Below are 19,066 nucleotides of genomic sequence, written 5' to 3'. Positions count from 1 at the left end.
GAGGGGGAGTGAGTTGGACCTGCGATCCTCAAACCCACACAAGTCGAGGCGACTGGCACAGAAAGGAAGGCCACGAAAGAGAGGGAGGGGAGAGCAAGAGGCGTCCAGGGACGACGGGGAGGGGCTATGAATCGTTGTCAGTACTCGGAGTACTGGAGTCGTGGTACTGCGATCATCTGCAACAATCTTCAATATACGGACCCAAGGTTCGGGGGGTGCATTCGATGGGTCAGGGTCGCATGTCAAGTGTAGACGGGAGGTCGAGGTCATAAATAGCTGTAGATGAAGAGCGATCGTGCGCTGCAGAACTCCGGCGATGGGTCGAAAGGACGAGGACGATGCGAAGGGTTCTATTCTATCCTCCAGCTGGGGCTCGCGCTATTTACAAGATCGCAGCGCTGGGGTGGAAAAAAGTGATGTTCGCGGTGGCCCCCTCTAAATCCTCATCCTCATACCGCCTGGTCTGGACCCTCCAGTCCGTTTTAGGGATTTGGGGGGTTTTACGGGTCTTTGGCCCCAGCCGGGTTCAGGCACATCTGTGGATGGACAACACCGACCGTGGATGAGGAACTGAACTGGGTACCCTCCTAGGCGTGCACATTTTGTCATCCTCGACATATGCAGGTGCCTTGGAATACGCCATGTTCCGTCCAAAAGGACAGAGTACCGCGTCAACGAGGCTTGGTATCCAATCGCTGCGGGGGGAGGCACAGTGGTGGCGGCGATCAGCCTCCGTGACCCCATACCAGCTACAGTAGACCATAAGGCTATTGGGTATGATTTCAATTGTATGTGATTCGTTACAAGGGTAGGCTCCAGCTGATCGCCGTCAGATACCTCCATTCCGGTTGCGCCTCTCTCGGAGTATGAAGGATGAAGGGTCTCAGGTTGCTAAGTATAGAACGTCTAGTCTACCCGCAAACAGCCAGCATGTGACTTGAGGTCATGTGAGATGTGTGGCCAAGCCCCTCAACTACACGTGATCAAATGCTCACGTGATGATACGGGTTGCGGACAAACGTAGTTGCGCCCAGAGAAACAGCTCCGGAGCTTCTCGTCTGCGTCGGCCCGGCGTATTGCCAATTTGCATCCATCTTGCTTTCCCCGGATACCTTAATCATTCCATCCGCTCTCCTTTTTGGATAGAAACCAGCATGGACGGGTATGCCACTTACACCTTCCCCATCTCTTCCTTCTCGGGACGCGACTGGGATTGTTTTCAAAATTGCCGTGCCATACTGATCCCCTGCCAACAGCCTCAATGCATCCGAGCAGCGCGAGTTTGCCTCTCGTATGGAGCGTAAGCAACTGAAGGAGTTTATGACTGTACGTGCCATTCCACCTGCCTCCATCTCCCCATTTGCCCATCTTGCCCACTGCAATTATGGTCAGTGTTTGCCTGTACTGCTGGTTCATGGCCATGGAAATCATCTTTTTTTTTCTCTTGTTTCTCGCATCCAGCTGACCAGAGTTGTCCTTCAATCAGATGTACTCCAAAATGGTGCAGCGCTGCTTCGATGACTGCGTCAACGACTTCACCACCAAGTCCCTGATCAACCGTGAAGAGCAGTGCGTCCTGCGATGCGTTGACAAGCAATTGAAAGGTTCTGCACGGTTGAATGAGCGCTTCCAGGAGCAGAATGCTGCCATGATGCAGGGTGGCCAGCTGCCTGGCCGGTAAAACACTACATGAAGCCCTGGAGCGTTGGGACACCGAGGATGCCTCGGTGTGTTTCGGGAAGCAGAGTGTGCACCGCCGGACGACCAGGGTCATCAATGCCCCTAGGTGCGTTATGGGAACTCTTCTCTCTCCCAGAAGCACGGCCCGGTATATGAACGACGCACGCACGGCAATGACTTGGCCAGCGAGTGCAGAGCCGGGCTGGGCTTCTTTCCATGTACTATAGTGATTTGGACGGGTCAGCCGGTGAACCGCATGTTCTCCTATCCCCGATCCTCAAATATTAAAAAGGTGGCATCGCCTGCGTTGACATGAAAAGAACTGGTTCTCTCGGGACATGAAGCCCCAGCCATTATAATCGACTTTTGAGATCTAGCAGGACTCTGGCACGCAAGAATGCAGACCCGATTGGTCTGACCTTGCGCCACCAAGTGCGTATGTTTCGAAATCACGGTGTTTGACAGACAGCCGTCATTCTCACCATAGTTATCAGATCGTCTATATCGTGGTGGGAGTCCTCTCTTATGCGCTCCGCAATGTAAAATGGCTGGGCCGGAAAACTTTGCCTTTTCCGGTAGCCGCTCGATCGTGAATAATAATGCGTCTCTGGGCAAGCACTCCCCTACTTCGATCAGGCATAGATAGGAAAGCCGAGATAAGGCATATGTGGGAAGCCGGCTCGGTCGATGATCCGTCCTCCGTGTCGTGCTCCGTCCACAGGACCTCGATTCTAGTACTTGGAGGCGTAGGAGGCGTACAAAGTCGGCTCCGACACCCGTTGGAGACAACCACGCCCCTCCCTCCTCACCCTCAACCCTCAACTCTCCTCACCTTATTATTCCCCACTCCCCTCACGCTGCTTCTCTCAGCTTTCTTCCCCGAGCGGATCCACTCCCCTCGCCACCTTCTCCTTCAAACCCCCCCCCCCCCCCCGTTGTTTCCCTCTTCTCTTCCACGCTGCATCAACCTGGTAAGCACACTCCCCCCACCATCCCCCTCCGGACTGACGTTTGTCCGTGCTAACCACCCGTCTTCAGCTGTAGTGGGATATATTGGAGATTCTAACTCGCATACGTCATGGCTAGCACAGTAGGACAGGTATGGGAGACAAAATTTCATCCCCGGCGTTCGCAAGCTAACTTGACCATCGCAGACCATCACTTGCAAGGTAAGAGAGCTCTGCGACCCACGCCGCCTAACATGACGTCGACCCCGCGCTTTCCGCGATTGGACCACAATATCCCGGTGGAAGCAGAAATAAAGATCCAGGGCGACGAGGAATGAAATGCAATGCTAAATCTCTTTTGCTTTGACAGGCGGCAATTGCCTGGGGCGCCGGCGAGCCTTTGTCCATTGAGGATGTCGAGGTCGCTCCCCCCAAGGCGCACGAGGTGCGCATTCAGATTCACCACACCGGTGTCTGCCATACCGGTAAGTCCCCACCACACAGCCCCGCCCCAGCAGCCAAAAGGTCACCGGAATTGATTGACACTCATGCAGATGCCTACACGCTCTCCGGCAAGGATCCCGAGGGTGCATTCCCTATCGTCCTAGGCCACGAGGGTGCCGGTATCGTCGAGTCGGTCGGCGACGGCGTGACCTCCGTCAAACCCGGCGACTACGTCGTCGCCCTCTACACCCCGGAATGCCGCGAGTGTAAGTTTTGCAAGTCTGGCAAGACCAACCTCTGTGGCAAGATCCGTGCCACGCAGGGGAAGGGTGTTATGCCCGATGGCACTTCGCGCTTCAAGGCCCGTGGCAAGGACATCCTCCACTTCATGGGTACCTCCACCTTCTCGCAGTACACCGTCGTGGCCGACATCTCGGTCGTTGCCGTGACCCCCAAGATCTCCACCGACCGGTCCTGTCTGCTGGGCTGCGGTATCACCACCGGCTACGGTGCCGCCGTGGTGACCGCCAAGGTCGAGGAGGGCTCCAACGTGGCGGTCTTCGGGGCTGGCTGCGTTGGCCTATCCGTAATGCAGGGTGCCGTCAAGAACAAGGCTGGCAAGATCATTGCGGTTGACGTTAACGACGGCAAGGAGGCCTGGGCTCGGAAATTCGGTGCCACCGACTTCGTCAACCCTACCAAGCTCTCTGGCAAGACCATCCAGGAACACCTGATCGAGATGACCGACGGTGGCTGCGACTACACCTTTGACTGTACCGGTAACGTAGGTGTCATGCGTGCCGCCCTCGAGGCCTGCCACAAGGGCTGGGGTGAGAGCATCGTGATTGGTGTCGCCGCTGCCGGCCAGGAGATTTCCACGCGGCGTAAGTCAAGCTTATGATCCCATTGACGTTTTCTTTGTTTCTCGATTCATGTTTCATCCAACTGACACTGCTTTTGTAGCGTTCCAATTGGTCACCGGTCGCGTGTGGAAGGGCTGCGCGTTCGGTGGCATCAAGGGCCGCACCCAGCTGCCCGGTCTGGTTGACGATTACTTAAACGGCGAGCTGAAGGTTGATGAGTTCATCACCCACCGCGAGCCTCTGAGCAAAATCAACACTGCTTTCGAGCAGATGAAGGAGGGAGACTGTGTTCGTTGCGTGGTGGATATGAAATAGATCGTATGATGTATATCGTGGATGAAAACCCCAAAAAGGCTCGATGTGAAATATGATTTTCTTTTGTTATGATGGAATAAGGCCTAGCGATCACTGGTCTGCGTAATTCTCACCAGCCCGAAGGGAGCTGGACGGGCTTTGTAGGGCTGCGCAGGGAACATGCAAGGTCCTCACCGGCTCGGCTACCTTGGTGGTGCTACGTACTGCGCCTCTCTGGAGCTCCTCGGGGTTGATCACCGTCAATTGCATAATATTCTCCATGGAATGTCGCGTATGCACTGGCAGAGTCCGATTTGGAGAAACCCGGAACCTGGGTCTCTCCAACTACCTTCCCCCCTGGCTCGTTATCTCGGCGTTGATTGCGAGAACCGCTTACCATCGGCAACACAGCTATCGATGGGCCCGTTGCCCCTTTTAAGGGGAGATCATCGAGCGACACCCGCTATCTGATGGGCCACGGTGTTTCAGCGACGAGACTCCGAATTCCCCACCTTCTCCGCAGCGACGTGATAAGCAGGCCGATTTCGGTCTGCGTCGGGCGTTTGATCGCCAATGGGCTCTGATAATGGCTTCCCAGACCTAAATGAGGTGATCTTGACGGCGTGCAGGGATGACTGTTCTCATTACATGGCAGGACCGAGCGGTTCAGCCTCCCTCGACGGACAACGTCCGTCATCTGCAGGAGTGGCGCATATAAAGAGCGCGTCTGCTGTGTCTGATATGCCGGTTACTCATTGTGTCCTTGGGACCTTGTCGGTTTCTATTTATCCAACCCGCGATTATTAATCTGCAGGGCCTTCCTTCTCGTCATATCGGCCTACATCATAATACTCTAGTCATGGCTGCCGCCGACGCACTTGCTCTCCCAGAGCCCTTCGCCTCCATCGCGCGGACTTCCCTCCTTCTTGGCCCCTCGCCGATCCACGCACTCCCCCGCATCAGCGCCGATCTCGCCCGTAGCAGCCCTCATGCGCCAGTGGCCATTTACGCGAAGCGCGACGATTTGAACTCCGCCTACGCATATGGAGGCAACAAAACCCGCAAGCTCGAGTATCTCCTTGCCGATGCGCAGGCCCAGGGCTGCGATACCCTGGTCTCCATCGGCGGCGTGCAAAGTAACCATACACGCCAGGTAGCGGCGGTGGCTGCGCGGACAGGTCTCAAAGCCCGTCTGGTCCAAGAGCATTGGGTCGACTGGGTGGACCAGGGGTATGAAACTGTCGGCAACATCCAGCTGTCACGCTTGATGGGCGCCGATGTCCGATTGGACCCTTCCGGCTTTGGCATCGAGCACAAGACAACCGCGCAGGCGGTGGTGGACGAATGCAAAGCAAAGGGCGACAAGCCCTACTATATCCCGGCTGGCGCCTCGGATCACCCACTGGGTGGATTGGGGTTTGCCCGATGGGCATTTGAGGTCCGCCAGCAGGAGCAAGAACAAGGCATCTTCTTCGACACAGTGCTGGTCTGTGCTGTCACGGGCTCGACCTTTGCCGGTATGATCGCAGGCTTCAAGCTTCTCGAACGTCTGCATCCGTCCGACCCCAAACGCAAGATTATCGGGATCGATGCGTCCGCGACGGTCGATGCGACACGCACGCAGGTCCTTCGGATTGCGCGGAACACGGCCTCCAAGATTGGCCTGAGTGCGGAGGATATTACCGATGCCGATGTGATCCTGGATGACCGGTATCATGCGGGGATATACGGCATCCCTGATCGTCAGACCTGGGATGCCATGGAATATGCGGCCCGGATGGAGGCCTTCATCACAGACCCAGTCTATGAGGGCAAGAGCTTCGCGGGGATGGTGGATATGATCCGCCGCGGGGAGATTCAAGGGGGCAATGTCCTGTATGCGCACTTGGGTGGACAGCTGGCATTGAATGCCTACTCGGAAATTGGCCGGACGAAGGAATAAACACGCGACAAGATCTTAACCATCAGTAGATAGGCAATGGGATGCAAGTCTCCAGCTATTATTAATAGAGAAAAGGGTACGGCATTACCGCTCAGAAGATGAATGACAATACGATGGATGATCGTGGAGTTTCAATTTGATCTAAAAAAGAGTGACTCTAGTTGGATAAGTTGACTTAAAAAGTATGGAAAGTAGGGCGACGAGGGTCGCTTTCACAGCAGCTTGTGCTCGAGCGTCATCTCCGACTCGGGCTGGAGACCAACGCAGGCACGGAAGATGTTGATCAGAGCAGAGCGCTGCTTGCCGAGAGCATTGACGACGGGGGTGCCCGGGGGAGTCAAGGGAGCCTTGAGCATGTAGCTCAGAACGCTTAGGACGCTGTGGAAGCCCTTGTACTCGGCCTCCTCGGCATCTGCCTTCCAGCTGACACGCGTCATCATCTCGGCGAGGACGACCAGGTCAATGATCAGGGGCGACGCCAGCAGCGAGTCTTCGCAGATGTTAAACAGGCTGATGGTCTGGTGGCCACCCATGAAAATTTCCGCATAGTACTCGTCCAGCGCACGCTTGTTGTCGCCGACAGCAGGCATGTACTTGATGACAACAGTATGGTCGGGGTGCTCATCCTTCTCGTATAAGATGTGGTTGGCCGCAACCATGTCATCTACGACGTTGGACTTGGAGATCTCCTTGGATCGGAACTGCTTCTGGGAGCTTAAGTTCTTGCCGTCGTTGTTACCCAGGTGGTTGTAGCTGGCAATGGAGGTGAGTTTGATACCGGCATTGATCAAAAAGTCCACCAGAGCGGACTTCATCTTGGTTTGACCAGACTTGAAGTCGTCACCACCAATGAAGGCACCACGCTGCTCAGCAAACTGGAGAGCACCCGGAACAAATGTATTCTGAGGCGAGCCGTTTATGAACGGGGTGTTCTCCAAGATGGAGGCCACGGCAAACACAGTGGAAGGAGCAACCTCGGCATGTCCGGTCTTGATCGCGTTGATCAAATTGTCGGCAGTGTCATTGACACCTGGGACGACATCGGCGTACCGCTCGGTGTTCGCGGTCCACATGACGATGACCTTGTCCAAGCCATTCTGGGCCTTGAAGTCACTGATATCCAAGTCAGCAGAAAGCGAGACAGCGAGAAAGAAAGAAAGCAAAGATAAAGAGGAGAGAAGAAACGGTATGGGCAGAGAGAATCATACGCAATGAAAAGAACTCACCGGATATCCTTCTGGATCCGTTCCACGTGCTCCCAGCAAGCCTTGCTTCCTTCGAGGACGTTGTCGGCGCGGTCCTCCTGGTTGGAAGCGATGAAATCGGGGTAGTAAATGCTGGGCAGGGGCTTCATCTCGGCCATCTCCTTGCGAACGAGAGCCTTGAGGCTGGGCTCAAGCACTTGCGCACGGTCCATAGCACCCGCTAGGTTCATGGCGCTGATGTCCCAACCGCCAATGGCCAGGTCATTCGGGTGAACCATCGGCAGGAGGTCATGGAAGGGGATGTTGATCTCCTCACCAGTCTTGGCGTCGGTGCCCAGCTTGACGGTAGAGCCCATGACGATTGAGCCATAGTAATTAGCAGCCTGCTGGCCCTCGCGGGTCTCCCAGGCGAGGCCGCGACGATTGGCCATGATGCCAGCGGTCACAGTGGAACCGTTGTTTCCACCCCAGCCAACGAGCATCATACCAACCTTGCCCACCTTGCGGTCCACCTTGAAGTGGTAGTTGGTAGCCTTGGGAGTGGCTACCAGCTTGTTATCCGCAGTACGGGTCACTTCAGTGGTCTGGTATGCATAGCGACTCTTGATCTCATTGGGAGTGTATTCCACGTTGGGCGACTGAACAGTAAACAGAGGCGAGGTTTCTTGGCGAGCCGACCCGTTCACGTCGTCATTGGCATTGTCAGAGCTAGCGTGGGGAGCCATTGCGTTCACAGTGGGGTCGAAAGTGGTGTGAAGCGAAGGTTACTTGAACACGCAATTGGGTTTACTGGAAGTATAATGCGTATTCCGGTGCTCCTCCACGGTTGGACGAACGCCGGCCGTTGAACGGGTGGTGCCGCCTGGGGGGTACAGTCAGTCCGGGGAGCTCATAAGAGGGTTGGCACGGCCGGGGAAACCCACGAGTTGAGAGATGTGGCGAAAATTTTGACGGTTGTATGTGATCACGTCTCGAGGAGAAGTGATCGAACCTACTGACAAGGCTTATACGAACCGAGAAAAAGGGAAGAGAGAAGCAAAATTGCGAAACTGGAAGGTTGTGAAAGAGGGAGAGGGAAGAAGGTGAGGGGGGGAAGTACCCCGGTAGTTAAATAGGTCAACACTCTCCACGTGAGCTCCGCCTGTCTCCGGGGGAATTTCTCCCTCTCCCTCTCCCTCTCCCTCTCTCCCAATTCTTTAGTTGCCTGGCCCCTTTTTTGCACTATATTGACTTTTTAGGGACAGGCTCCCGTGTCACATTGGCCCTCCCCCCCCCCCCCCAGAGCTAAACCTTCTCGAGCTGCAATCCAGAGCCTTCCGCCAAATTGTTGGGCACTAGCTCAGCCCCGGACAGGTGGCATCCGGTGCCTGCATCCTGGCCTAACCGGGAGTGTCCGCCCGGGCACCCTGATTCTTCTTCTGGCAACAATCCGAGTTGCCCCTTTTTGCAGTGGGCCAATGGCTGATGGATCCGTCATGGTCAATAATGCCGAGATTCCGGATTGCTCCGCTTGCGGAGCACAACCAGGGATTACCAAGTGCCTGCGGGAGGAACTCGAACATCCAGGAACCCGGGGGTTCGCCTACACCGATAGCCTGAAACTGTTATGCGACCTCGGATTGCTCGGTCTTCTTCACCACCAGGTCACCTTCACGGACTCCCCCCGCCTATAATTGCCAACCCCTCGGTCTCGAACCGGACGGTGATCCGTGCGGCCACGAAAATCTCACGCGTGTGGAGAGTTGCCGGTTGGCTCCCGCGGGGCTCCAGAACTGGCGGTCGGCTGCGTGATTGGCCGGTGAGTACTTGATGCTCCGAATGAGGATGCTCGGTACTCACCGCACCTTTGGCCGCTACCAAATGACTTGAAAGTGTGCATTCCCGAGTCAATCTCAAGGGAATACAGCAGCAAACGAGAGAACGCGCCGGACTTCTTGTCCCAGTGTCTCCTGTGAACTGTGGAATCCACAATATACATTCATTCAGTGGCAATCCAAGCTATCATCATAATCACCTGGGTAATAATGAAGGATAGCCAGTACGGTCACCCCCATTCTGAGACCATTTTCGAAATTCCCAAGATCTGCAGTGCCGATATTCACCCCCGTGGCAATTCGACAAGGCAGTCGAGGACACCTTGTCCGGTCTATGGTGTTCCCCGGCGTGGGCAATGCTAGTGATTCTCCATCACCCGCACAGTCGGGGAACTTGCAGAGGCTAAGTAGCTCACAACGTCCAAGGTCCTATGAATCAAATGACCAGCCATCCAATTTGGTATCGCCTCCCAGAAGCCATACTAGGTCAGGGAGAGAAGGAGAAGAATTGAAAGAGAGGGAATCCATATGCCCAGAGCAGACTCAATCTGTGGTATCTCAGGCCTTCCAAGGAAGCTACAATATTTGACAAGTGAGATCTTGAAGGAAGGCTCCCAGTGATCTCAGGGCGTTCTGATGCTGCTAATGCAAGCGTGCCTTGTACTATCACCGCGAAAGTAGTGACTTAGGGAAAGTGCAATATATTGTATTCGATCATAGTCCTGCGTGCTATCTCTCTTTCCCAACAATAAGACATTGCCACTGGTACACTTCAGCTGAGTTATAACCATTATCCAAGGTTACCTGTATACCAGAGCGCATAAATAGAGACATACTGTGCACAAGAGACTAGTTATATACTCTCCTTTGAAAATAAGCTTGCCCCTTAGTTTGACGACTTGAGGTCTTAGTTCACTTGCCTTTTATATATAAAACTTTTTAGATCACTGCTAGAAATGATAAAATAGCGTATTTTCCAAAAGCAAAGAGGGTAGAGCATATGTACTTTCTCAACAAACCCGGAGTAAGGAAGCTGCGTATGAACTACTTGTATGGAATATTCATTTGCGTCATTCTTGCTGAGAAGCCACTCAAGCGTTCTTCTTTTTCAAATAGGTGGTTCTGCTACAAACCTGTGTGATGGAGTGCTCAACCTTGAGAGCTATAGGTGGTGCTTGTATAGGAGTGTTGAGACGAATTGCACAGGCAGAATGCGCTATACTAGGCTCTTTGCTTGCATGCCAGAATCTTTTGTGGTTGTATCTCTCTGCCCTATGTCGCTATCAAGAGACAACCCCTCCTTTCATCGCCATTGCCTTAGACGTTGAATGCAGTGTGGAATCGTAACCTAAACATGGAAACGGGAAGGTATGCTATGATGATTCCTGCAAAGATCAGTACCTGGGCTTCCCACTATCCAGCATACATTTTGGCGGTGATAACTATTCAGGCGCAGGTTCTGTCGGTTAGAGTGGATTGAAAAAGAAGCTGAAAACCAGTCCAGGATAGTGACCAAGGAAGACCACTATTTTAGTTCTACTCTCAACTCTCAACTCAACTCTCAGGAATCTAAGCCCAATTCAGCAAATTCTCCGGCATTTCGTGTTATCTAGGATTACATAGTGCAGCCATCGTTATACTTTTTATCACGCCCGTAAGTCGATTTGGGCGCCAGCTCCATCATTTAGAGACTCCCGTGGTGGAGAACAGCCTTGAATATACACATTCAGGATCGGCCCCGTTTATCAGTTGTATCTACCGATTGGGAAGAATCGTGGAGGTCTATTTCGCCTGAAGTGTAGATCCTCTACGAACCTGATTGCCTCCAGCAGCGCTGGGCGGAGGCGATTTTGATGACGAACGTCCCTTATGGAAGCGGACCTCGACCGCGCCTTTATAAGCTCATGTTCTCATCGCTGAATGCTTCGGTCGGTTGGAATTGATGCTGGCCAACGCTGGGCAATGCAATCTGCTCAATGGCATCGGCATCTTCGTCAAGGGGTCGTCTAATTTGCGTTCCCGAAACCGCCGGGCGCAGTTTTGAGGTAGACCCAATCTTTGTTTCCTTGAAGTCGATCTGGGAACTGGTGCGTTGGTGAGTGGGGAGGATGACGTTGGAGGATTGTAGAATATATATCCATGGATACCTAAATAATGCACTCCTGGTTGAAAACCTGAAATTGAGGATAACCGGCCCACAAATTTCAAGGCAGATGATTATCTATATGGATTTTCCTTTACAAGTTCATCGATAACTAAAAGGCGAGCGCAAGTGTTCCATGCATTTCCGGGGAACCGCGATCGAGTGATAACGATCGGATCACCAGTAGATTACGAAACTTGCTCTCCCCGCCACCCTTCCCCGCTACAACGTCCAACCCGCCGAACAGAATGCCGACGACGCGAAGGGCCCAATGCTGGTGAGTTAAGGCTCAATCAGCCCTCAAGTCTCCCCAGAGCTTTCTAACGAGCCTCAGTGATCCATGTCGTCGGCTGCACCACAAATGTCTGTGCCCCGTCTGCTATGCTCGAAACTTGGTTGACACTGTAGGAAGGCGACGGAAATCAACCACGATGTAGTCGATGCGAGCGCACCGGACGTGCGTGCGAGCGAGGGAAATCAGAGACGAGATTCCGCCCAGCAAAAGGACCCAGTCCACGTACTCGGTTTCCTCGCAACCAGGTTTGGCTCCGGCCGCCACCTCGAGGTCAGGATGTGCCGTGCGTTAATGCGAAATAGCGTCTGACTTTCGCCTTTGTGTCTAGTGGACTTTGTCCTGGAGTCAGGCAGCGGAGAGCCAGATGACTTGGTTCACCCATCGCTGGAAGCACAGTCGGTGGATGGAGGAAATATTTTGTCCACCCATCCTAGCCGTGAATTTAGGCTAGAAACCCCTTGGTCTCCCTCGAGCGCCTACGAGAATTCCCCAAAAAGGATAGACATCTCGACACAAGTTATTGAGAATCGACAGCAGCTGTACCGTACCTTCAACGAAAGACGAACACCCCGCCCTGGGAAGCGTTGCTGGCCCTTGAGAGATCCAGAGGAAGCTTCTCTCTTGAAACATTTTGTGGACCATATTACACCCTTTGTCAGTGACACTGTGAGAGAAGAGTCGGAAGTTTCCAAACTAATTCTGACCTCTCAGTTCGACTGCACGGATCGCCAACAGCATTTTGCCGTTCACATCCCATACCGTGCCCGGTTCTGCGATACATTATTTAATGCGATAATGGCCATGTCGGCACGCCATCTGAGCTGCACAGCCTCCTTTGATACGTTTGTGTCCGATCACTACTACCAAGCATGTCTTGAAACACTGATTCCCGCGTTGAATGACCACGAGGTCACCATGGATGACGATCTGTTGGCGGCCATCGTGATTCTCCGCCTGCTGGAGGAATTCGATGGTGAGTACTAATAATATACTTACTCCATACGGAGTAACTGGTGGCAACTTCCCCCACCGTGACGTTCTCAGAACCCGTGTTTATGGTGATCACAGTTCCACTGGCGGGATCGGATCTTCGTGGCCATTCCTTTGGGACCAAGGCCTTCATCCAGGGTCCGCCACCGTCGGCCACCACAACCCCAAGTCTACGACAGGCTGTGTACTGGAGTAGCCTTCGCCAGGAGATTTATAATGCACTCAGCTTGCACCAAGCCCCAGATGTCGATCTCAGCTCTCTCCATTCACTTTTCACTGCGCTGGGCCCAGACGCTGGGGACTGCGCGTGGGCAAACCAGGCAATTGCACATTGTGCGGATGTTCTGCTATTCTCGTTCGGCACGGGTCAACGCTCGGCGGCTGTGCATGCAGACTTGCGAAAGCAAAACGAGCAATGGAGTGATACTCGCCCGGCATCCTTTGACCCCTATTTTAAAGGCAGTGACGAGGTGGGGATTGGGGCCACCTTTCCCGATATTCGTTTCAGTTGTCCTTGGCACGGTAGGATCATTCATATACATTATTATTTTCATTGTCCTTGTTATTGTTCCTGCCCAGTCCCATCATGTTACAAGACCATACTTGTCATCATTCTTCTCGCTTGCCAGATTGAGGCTGACGAAATCGACCGACGCTAGCCATCGGCAACCAATACAACGCGCTGGCGCGGATTTTACTTTGCGTGCATGATCCCAGTCTCCCCACCGTTGGGCCCCTGAGACGGCGCTTTGCTCGCGAAGCAGATGTAAGTGCCCCCTCCGCGAATAATATTGTTCATTTACACGCCTTGACCGATGTCATTACTTATTGATCCAACCCCAGTACCTCATCCGGAAGGGAGTTTGGACCGCGTGTGGGGTGGCCCTATCAAATGCCTCCGTGCCATCTGTAATGGTAGTTGGCTGCATGACCATCCACCTCTGTAAGTGCTCCAATCCGCACCGGATCCCTTCCTGTCGGCGGCGAACAAATAGGGAAGAGTAAAAAAAAGGCACAACACAGCTAATGAGAGGACCAAGGTGGTGATCGATTTACAGATCGGCAGGAACAGGAGCGGTTGATGCAGGTTTTGACTCGCACGGACTCGCTGCACGGTTGGCCGACTCATGCGCTCCAGCACCAGCTTCGGGAGACTTGGGGTCTGGTGACAGAGCGAGAATGCTATGAAGACCCTCTATGACACAGGCGGCGCGGGGCGCCGACTAAAGCGACCGGCTCGAGAGCAGAGGTTGTACCATGTATACCTGCGTGCTCACACAGATATGTACATCTACATATTTGGCCCCTTCTCCGCCCCATGGGCCTCTGCAATGCAGTTGGACGGGCCAAAACAGCACCGTTTCGTTCTCGATATGGCTAGCGCGTGGCGAGGGGCAATCCCATAAGTGAAGGATGCTTATGACATACTGGAGTAGGGCGCCGATCAGGGCGTCTTCAATATGCGATGAAGGTTGGACAAGACACTGGGAGCGTGTTGATCTGTGCAAGACAGTCGGGATCCGGCGCCGGAGAGTAATGTGTGTAGCCTGAGGATGGGGGCGGTTGACCCGAGGTGGAGGAAGCACCCAACGAACTGTTGATCTCTCGAAGCGTGGTAACTGGGGGCGACCGCGAAGGTGTCTATAGCACTCCGTCCACTACGGGAAGTCAGAACTGAACCAGGACTCAGCACGGTGTAGCCGATTTAGATCGAGCTTGGAGCAGCCACGTCCCCACCGATCCTGCATTGAATGCAGCCGCACTGGCGATGATTGGATGAGGTATTCCGGGTGTGGCCAGGCACCAGTTGCCGAGTGGGCGAATTGACACAGCAAGGACCCTGTGCTTGGGTCCACACCGGAAGAAAGCATGTGGTGACGTTGTTGCGTTCTCCTGGGGAGGTGGAGTGAGAGAGAGAGAGAAAGGGAAGGATGATGGACGCGGAGAGAGAGAGCAGAATTGCATCAGTCACGCTCCGCCCAGCACCACCTGTCACTGCTGGAGAACTCTTATTTGACCACCATCCTTGCATCCTCACGACCGCGCCCGGCGTTGCTATTCACGTTGCGCTTTACCCCTGAACACCAGCACACTTACGAATCCCCCGTCCGCACTGGAGCCGCTACGCACTAGCGCCATCCTTTGGGGTCTACGCGCAATCCAGTTCGGGGCTAGCGACCAGCATTAGCACTGCGATAGGCTCGCGATCACCCAAGTTCCCAGTCCAGTCCCACCCCGGACTTTCCATTTCAACCCTCCTCCTTCCAGAACCTCCTCAGCGACACTATTCCCGGACTACTGGCTGTCTTCCCACATCTCTCGTGCCATCCCCGCATATAGTTGTCGCTTTGGGATGAAGCCTGGCCACTTGGCCCAGTGACATTCGATGACCCCGGTGGTCCGGTCTTTGGATCTGTGGATTCGCAATGACCACGATGGATGCGGGCTTCTTGCCCACGATCAAGTGTTCCAACTGCGGGCATGATGTTGAGATCTCCGCCATGGGCGACCATGTGTGCGCGCCCGTCGACACTGGTAGGCCTCTCTCCATCAGATGGAATGACGGACGCCCAATTGACATACGACTGACCATTCCTCCAGGAGCAGCCCCTATTGCGCCGCCATCACCTCCCCCTTCCGCGGGGTCTGATTCTCCAGACCGACTGACGACAACCATGGCAGCCAGGTCGGGTCGGCCGGGAGGGCCTCCACGGATCGATCCCTCCATCGCAAGTATGTATATCCCCTTAGGCCAGATGGGGGCATCTGGTATTTGAGACATGTGTGAAACTAACTGCGAGGACCAGATCTTGCATATCTTCAGCCTCTGCCGAATATGCTGACCCCGGCGAGCAGTGTTGGATCGCATGTGGCGTCTCCTCGTTCAGTTGCATCGGCGCCGCGGTCTCCAGGGCCGCCATCGGCACGCCAGACATCACCCGACGGCGAATCCATTATCAACTTGGACTCGGTGTTTTCCTTCCCGATGCCTGGGAGTCGGTCACCCGGCCGTGTCAGGACTCCCGGGACCACCGAAGATGCCACCGGACGCTCGGCTGCACCAACACCCTCTCCCCGGCTGGGTTTGGATCAGGTACCGGAGAATGTGCAGCTTCCTCCTAGTCCGCTACCACCCCCGCCTGAATCAACCGAGCGAGGGCATCGACGAGGTGATTCCCTCGCCAGCCACAGTAGCTATCGTACATCCATCGCGAGTACCCGCTATGGAAGCTCTACCACGAGATCTTCAACCCATAGCTTTTCCCGCGGGTTCCGAACTTTCATGGAGGACACCCCTCCTATGCCGCCGCCGCCTCTCCGAACCCCCAACAAAACATCCTTCTCTCGCGACTCTAACCTGTCAACGGGTTCATCATACCGGAACGATAGCGACCAAACATACAGCGGGTTTGATTTCGGTATACCCTCAGACCATGCCGCAGGTCTCCATGACCTCCCTGAAGAACGATCTCCAGATGAGCCCAGTTACAGCTCTGATCGGGGCTTCCAACAACCTCCACACGATCGCTTGCACCCCGCAGCCGCAGGATCACACTTCGAGGCTCCAAGGAAGAATTCGGATGCAACGAGTGTAAGTGCGCTGTCAGTAACCAGCTTCGCGCGTGCCTTGGGGCTCGATGACCATATCCCCAAGGCGGAGAGTTCCACATCGTCCGACTCTTCACCTTCGGAAACGCGCAGTGGGAGCTCAATGTCTAGCCTTCCCTCCGACGTCAGCATGAATCGGTACAAGCCGTCAGACCCTCTCAATCTAGGCCCGCTGGTAAAGGAACTGCCTCCGCGCACTCGACAAACGATCCTAGAGTTACCTGGACGCGTGCGGAGCACCATGGACGAGGTGCCCCCTATCCCTGCGGCCTTCTTCACGCCGGACTCGCCCACCGACCCAACCATCAACCAAGGTGGCCTCTCGCTGATCGCAGAGAAACGTGAGGAATCTGCGATGGACCGACGGAATGAAGAGCCTCCTTCCCCTCGACGTCCGATGCAACGTGCAGCCACGGCGTCTATTCCCCGCCCACCCACCAGATCAGCGACGCGGTCAAAGGGCAAATGTAAAGGCTGTGGAGAGGATATCACCGGCAAGTCCATTTCCTCTTCGGATGGCCGCCTCACAGGGCGATACCACCGTGGTTGCTTTGTTTGCTTTGAGTGCCACTCGCCTTTTCCAACGGCGGACTTCTACGTGCTCAACAACCGTCCATACTGTGCTCAGCATTACCACGAGCGCAATGGGTCTCTCTGTTATACATGTCACAACGGCATCGAGGGCCAATATTTGGAAACGGTGGAACAGAACCTCAATCGGTCGGACCGACGCCGATTTCACACCGAATGCCTGCAGTGTCGAACCTGCCAGATTCTGCTCAAAGGCGACTACTTTGAGTGGAATGGCGAGGTTTACTGCGAACGGGATGCTCGACGTGCTGCCGCTGCATACTATCCGCCACCCGGTCCGCATGGGCCCCCTGGCCGGCGACGACCTACCCTCGGCTCTTCTCCTCTAGGCTCTTCCCCGATGACACAATCTCGTGGATATCCTCCTCCGGCCGGATTTCGACCTCCGCCCTCTCCGGTCCCGGGCGGAGGACTCCGCCCTGGCCCTCGGTTCCCTTCTGGTGGTGGTCAGCGTTTCCCTGAGCGTCGAACCACCAAACTTATGATGATTTGAGATGGAAAACGTTTCCTGTATACAAACCCTTTCGGCCAGGAAGGCATTTTTTTTTCTTATTTTTCCCTTTTTTTTTTGGCGAAACCTGTCTTCTGCCATCTCGACCTACTCCATTTTATCGAGGTTGATCGACCGGATCGACTAGGTTGCCGTTCGATTTTATAGACTGCGTTATACCCTACATGTCTCCCTTGATACATTCGGTTGTTGCCGACTCTGGCGTTGATTGTCCATTACCCTGCATCCTAGGTATTTTCTTTCTTGTGGATCCATTTACCCCCCCGATCTTGCCAAGCTCGTTTCCTAGTTTCTTTCTTGATCATTTTGATTGGATTTTCTTATGTGGACCGGTGTTTTTTCTGTCCTGGTGGCTCACGGTCATGTCCGCATGTTTTCCAATGTATATCATATCGGTTCGGTGTTTGGTTGGCTGGCTAGGAATCTCGCTTGTACAAACTTCAATGAACATAATGTTTACTGCTAGAAATCCGAGTCAAGACAGCTCTGGTTCTTATCCAACCGGAATGACACTCGACCTTCATTCCATCTTTCGTTCTTCAAACTGTACGCGTTCCACTGCTAGAAGATACTTGCGTTTGAGGAACCAGCCGAACAGCAATACATACAACGCCACTGCCAGGACCTGAAGCCGTTGAACCCAGGTGATGCGATCGAGATCTGGGTCTCGTGCGATCGACTTGCCTTTATTTTGTTCTTCCTCCCAATCCTGGCAGACCTGCCGGAAGCTAGCTGGATCATCTGTGATCACCCCGTCAACCTCGTGTCGGATGCTCCAGCGCATCAAGTTAGGAGCGTTGACCGTCCACAAATAAACCTGGCGACGCGCAGCCCGCGCCTCCTCCAAAAACCCACGACCAAGCGGGCCCATCAACACCTTCTGGTTAACATTGAAAGAGATCCGTGGCACTTGAAGAAATTGACGGGCATAGCTCAAGTCCACGCAGATCAACGTCAGGGCATAGCGCGGGAGATACCGTGCTCGGTGGGGTAAGTATATTGCCGACCAGCAGCCAAGGACAATACGACGATGCCAGTCTGGTCCGATGGTGGGGATTGGCACTGCTTCGATCGTTTCGGCGATGCGTCGCATGATTGCAGCTGGGTCATTGCTGAGCTGCTCGCGCAAGTCAATCATTGAGTTCGCACACTAATCAGGGGCTTAGACTAACGACTCACTTTGATGTCCAGCAGGATCCAGATATGCTCACGGCCGGGTTGTCGTAGGTAATCCAGAACGTCAGCTAGTCGAGGTATGGGCTCGTATGGGGCCTGCAACGTGCGAAGCGTCTTTAGATAGTCCCAATCGCAGTCGATGATCTTCTTCTTAATGCCAAAGCATCGCTGAAGAGAAGCATCCTGTACCGTGTGAGAATCATTGTTCCTCCAACTGGACCAATATGGCACCTACGTGCGACAACACAACGACTCCATCGCGGGTGAGATGCAAGTCGATCTCTAGCGCCTGCGTGCCTGCCTGAACCGCTCCATCGATCGCACAAAGAGTATTCTCCGGGAATTTACCCTTGTACCCTCGATGAGAGATGATCTGGGGTAGACGAGGGGCGTCATGTGCAATCGGTGAATGTAGGAAATGCGCTGGCAGAAAGGAAATGAGTTCCCCGTGGGAGAACGGCCTCGACGCAGGGATGATTTCACTCACCTGGCGCACCAGAGGATGGTTGCTCACATGAGGGTGACTTATCGTTGGCCATCGTGTAAGTTGGAGGAAACCATC

At 54.3% G+C, this 19,066-nt stretch overlaps 7 protein-coding genes across 7 annotated transcripts; 5 read left to right on the top strand and 2 right to left on the bottom strand.

Annotated features, from left to right (window-relative positions):
* Window positions 1-1,154: 1,154 nt before the first annotated feature.
* tim9 (protein transporter TIM9) lies at window positions 1,155-1,681 on the top strand (the record flags this gene model as incomplete). The annotated part of the gene is made up of 3 exons (XM_056946961.1): window positions 1,155-1,162; window positions 1,257-1,326; window positions 1,487-1,681. The coding sequence occupies 3 exons, from the start codon at window positions 1,155-1,157 to the stop codon at window positions 1,679-1,681; spliced, it is 273 nt and encodes a 90-aa protein (XP_056796471.1).
* Window positions 1,682-2,758: 1,077 nt separating this feature from the next.
* N7459_007792 (bifunctional alcohol dehydrogenase/S-(hydroxymethyl)glutathione dehydrogenase) lies at window positions 2,759-4,249 on the top strand (the record flags this gene model as incomplete). The annotated part of the gene is made up of 4 exons (XM_056946960.1): window positions 2,759-2,779; window positions 2,998-3,112; window positions 3,143-3,955; window positions 4,035-4,249. 4 exons carry the CDS (start codon window positions 2,759-2,761, stop codon window positions 4,247-4,249), a joined length of 1,164 nt encoding a protein of 387 aa, XP_056796470.1.
* An 838-nt stretch (window positions 4,250-5,087) lies between these two features.
* Window positions 5,088-6,170, top strand: N7459_007791 (putative 1-aminocyclopropane-1-carboxylate deaminase; the record flags this gene model as incomplete). The annotated part of the gene is made up of 1 exon (XM_056946959.1): window positions 5,088-6,170. The coding sequence occupies one exon, from the start codon at window positions 5,088-5,090 to the stop codon at window positions 6,168-6,170; it is 1,083 nt and encodes a 360-aa protein (XP_056796469.1).
* A 212-nt stretch (window positions 6,171-6,382) lies between these two features.
* Window positions 6,383-8,100, bottom strand: N7459_007790 (inositol-3-phosphate synthase INO1; the record flags this gene model as incomplete). Its single annotated transcript, XM_056946958.1, has 2 exons — window positions 6,383-7,283; window positions 7,397-8,100. 2 exons carry the CDS (start codon window positions 8,098-8,100, stop codon window positions 6,383-6,385), a joined length of 1,605 nt encoding a protein of 534 aa, XP_056796468.1.
* Window positions 8,101-11,580: 3,480 nt separating this feature from the next.
* N7459_007789 (uncharacterized protein) lies at window positions 11,581-13,818 on the top strand (the record flags this gene model as incomplete). Its single annotated transcript, XM_056946957.1, has 8 exons — window positions 11,581-11,609; window positions 11,741-11,910; window positions 11,956-12,293; window positions 12,339-12,600; window positions 12,672-13,139; window positions 13,277-13,383; window positions 13,461-13,560; window positions 13,676-13,818. 8 exons carry the CDS (start codon window positions 11,581-11,583, stop codon window positions 13,816-13,818), a joined length of 1,617 nt encoding a protein of 538 aa, XP_056796467.1.
* A 1,225-nt stretch (window positions 13,819-15,043) lies between these two features.
* N7459_007788 (LIM domain-containing protein) lies at window positions 15,044-17,310 on the top strand (the record flags this gene model as incomplete). The annotated part of the gene is made up of 3 exons (XM_056946956.1): window positions 15,044-15,152; window positions 15,219-15,350; window positions 15,425-17,310. 3 exons carry the CDS (start codon window positions 15,044-15,046, stop codon window positions 17,308-17,310), a joined length of 2,127 nt encoding a protein of 708 aa, XP_056796466.1.
* A 538-nt stretch (window positions 17,311-17,848) lies between these two features.
* On the bottom strand, window positions 17,849-19,043 carry N7459_007787 (glycerophosphodiester phosphodiesterase; the record flags this gene model as incomplete). The annotated part of the gene is made up of 4 exons (XM_056946955.1): window positions 17,849-18,478; window positions 18,508-18,687; window positions 18,740-18,927; window positions 18,992-19,043. 4 exons carry the CDS (start codon window positions 19,041-19,043, stop codon window positions 17,849-17,851), a joined length of 1,050 nt encoding a protein of 349 aa, XP_056796465.1.
* Window positions 19,044-19,066: the final 23 nt, after the last annotated feature.

The sequence above is a fragment of the Penicillium hispanicum genome, assembly GCF_028827665.1.
Source record: "Penicillium hispanicum strain IBT 35686 chromosome Unknown utg000007l_segment0_segment0, whole genome shotgun sequence".
NCBI lineage: Eukaryota > Fungi > Ascomycota > Eurotiomycetes > Eurotiales > Aspergillaceae > Penicillium > Penicillium hispanicum.
This window is presented reverse-complemented; position numbering and strand designations above follow the sequence as displayed.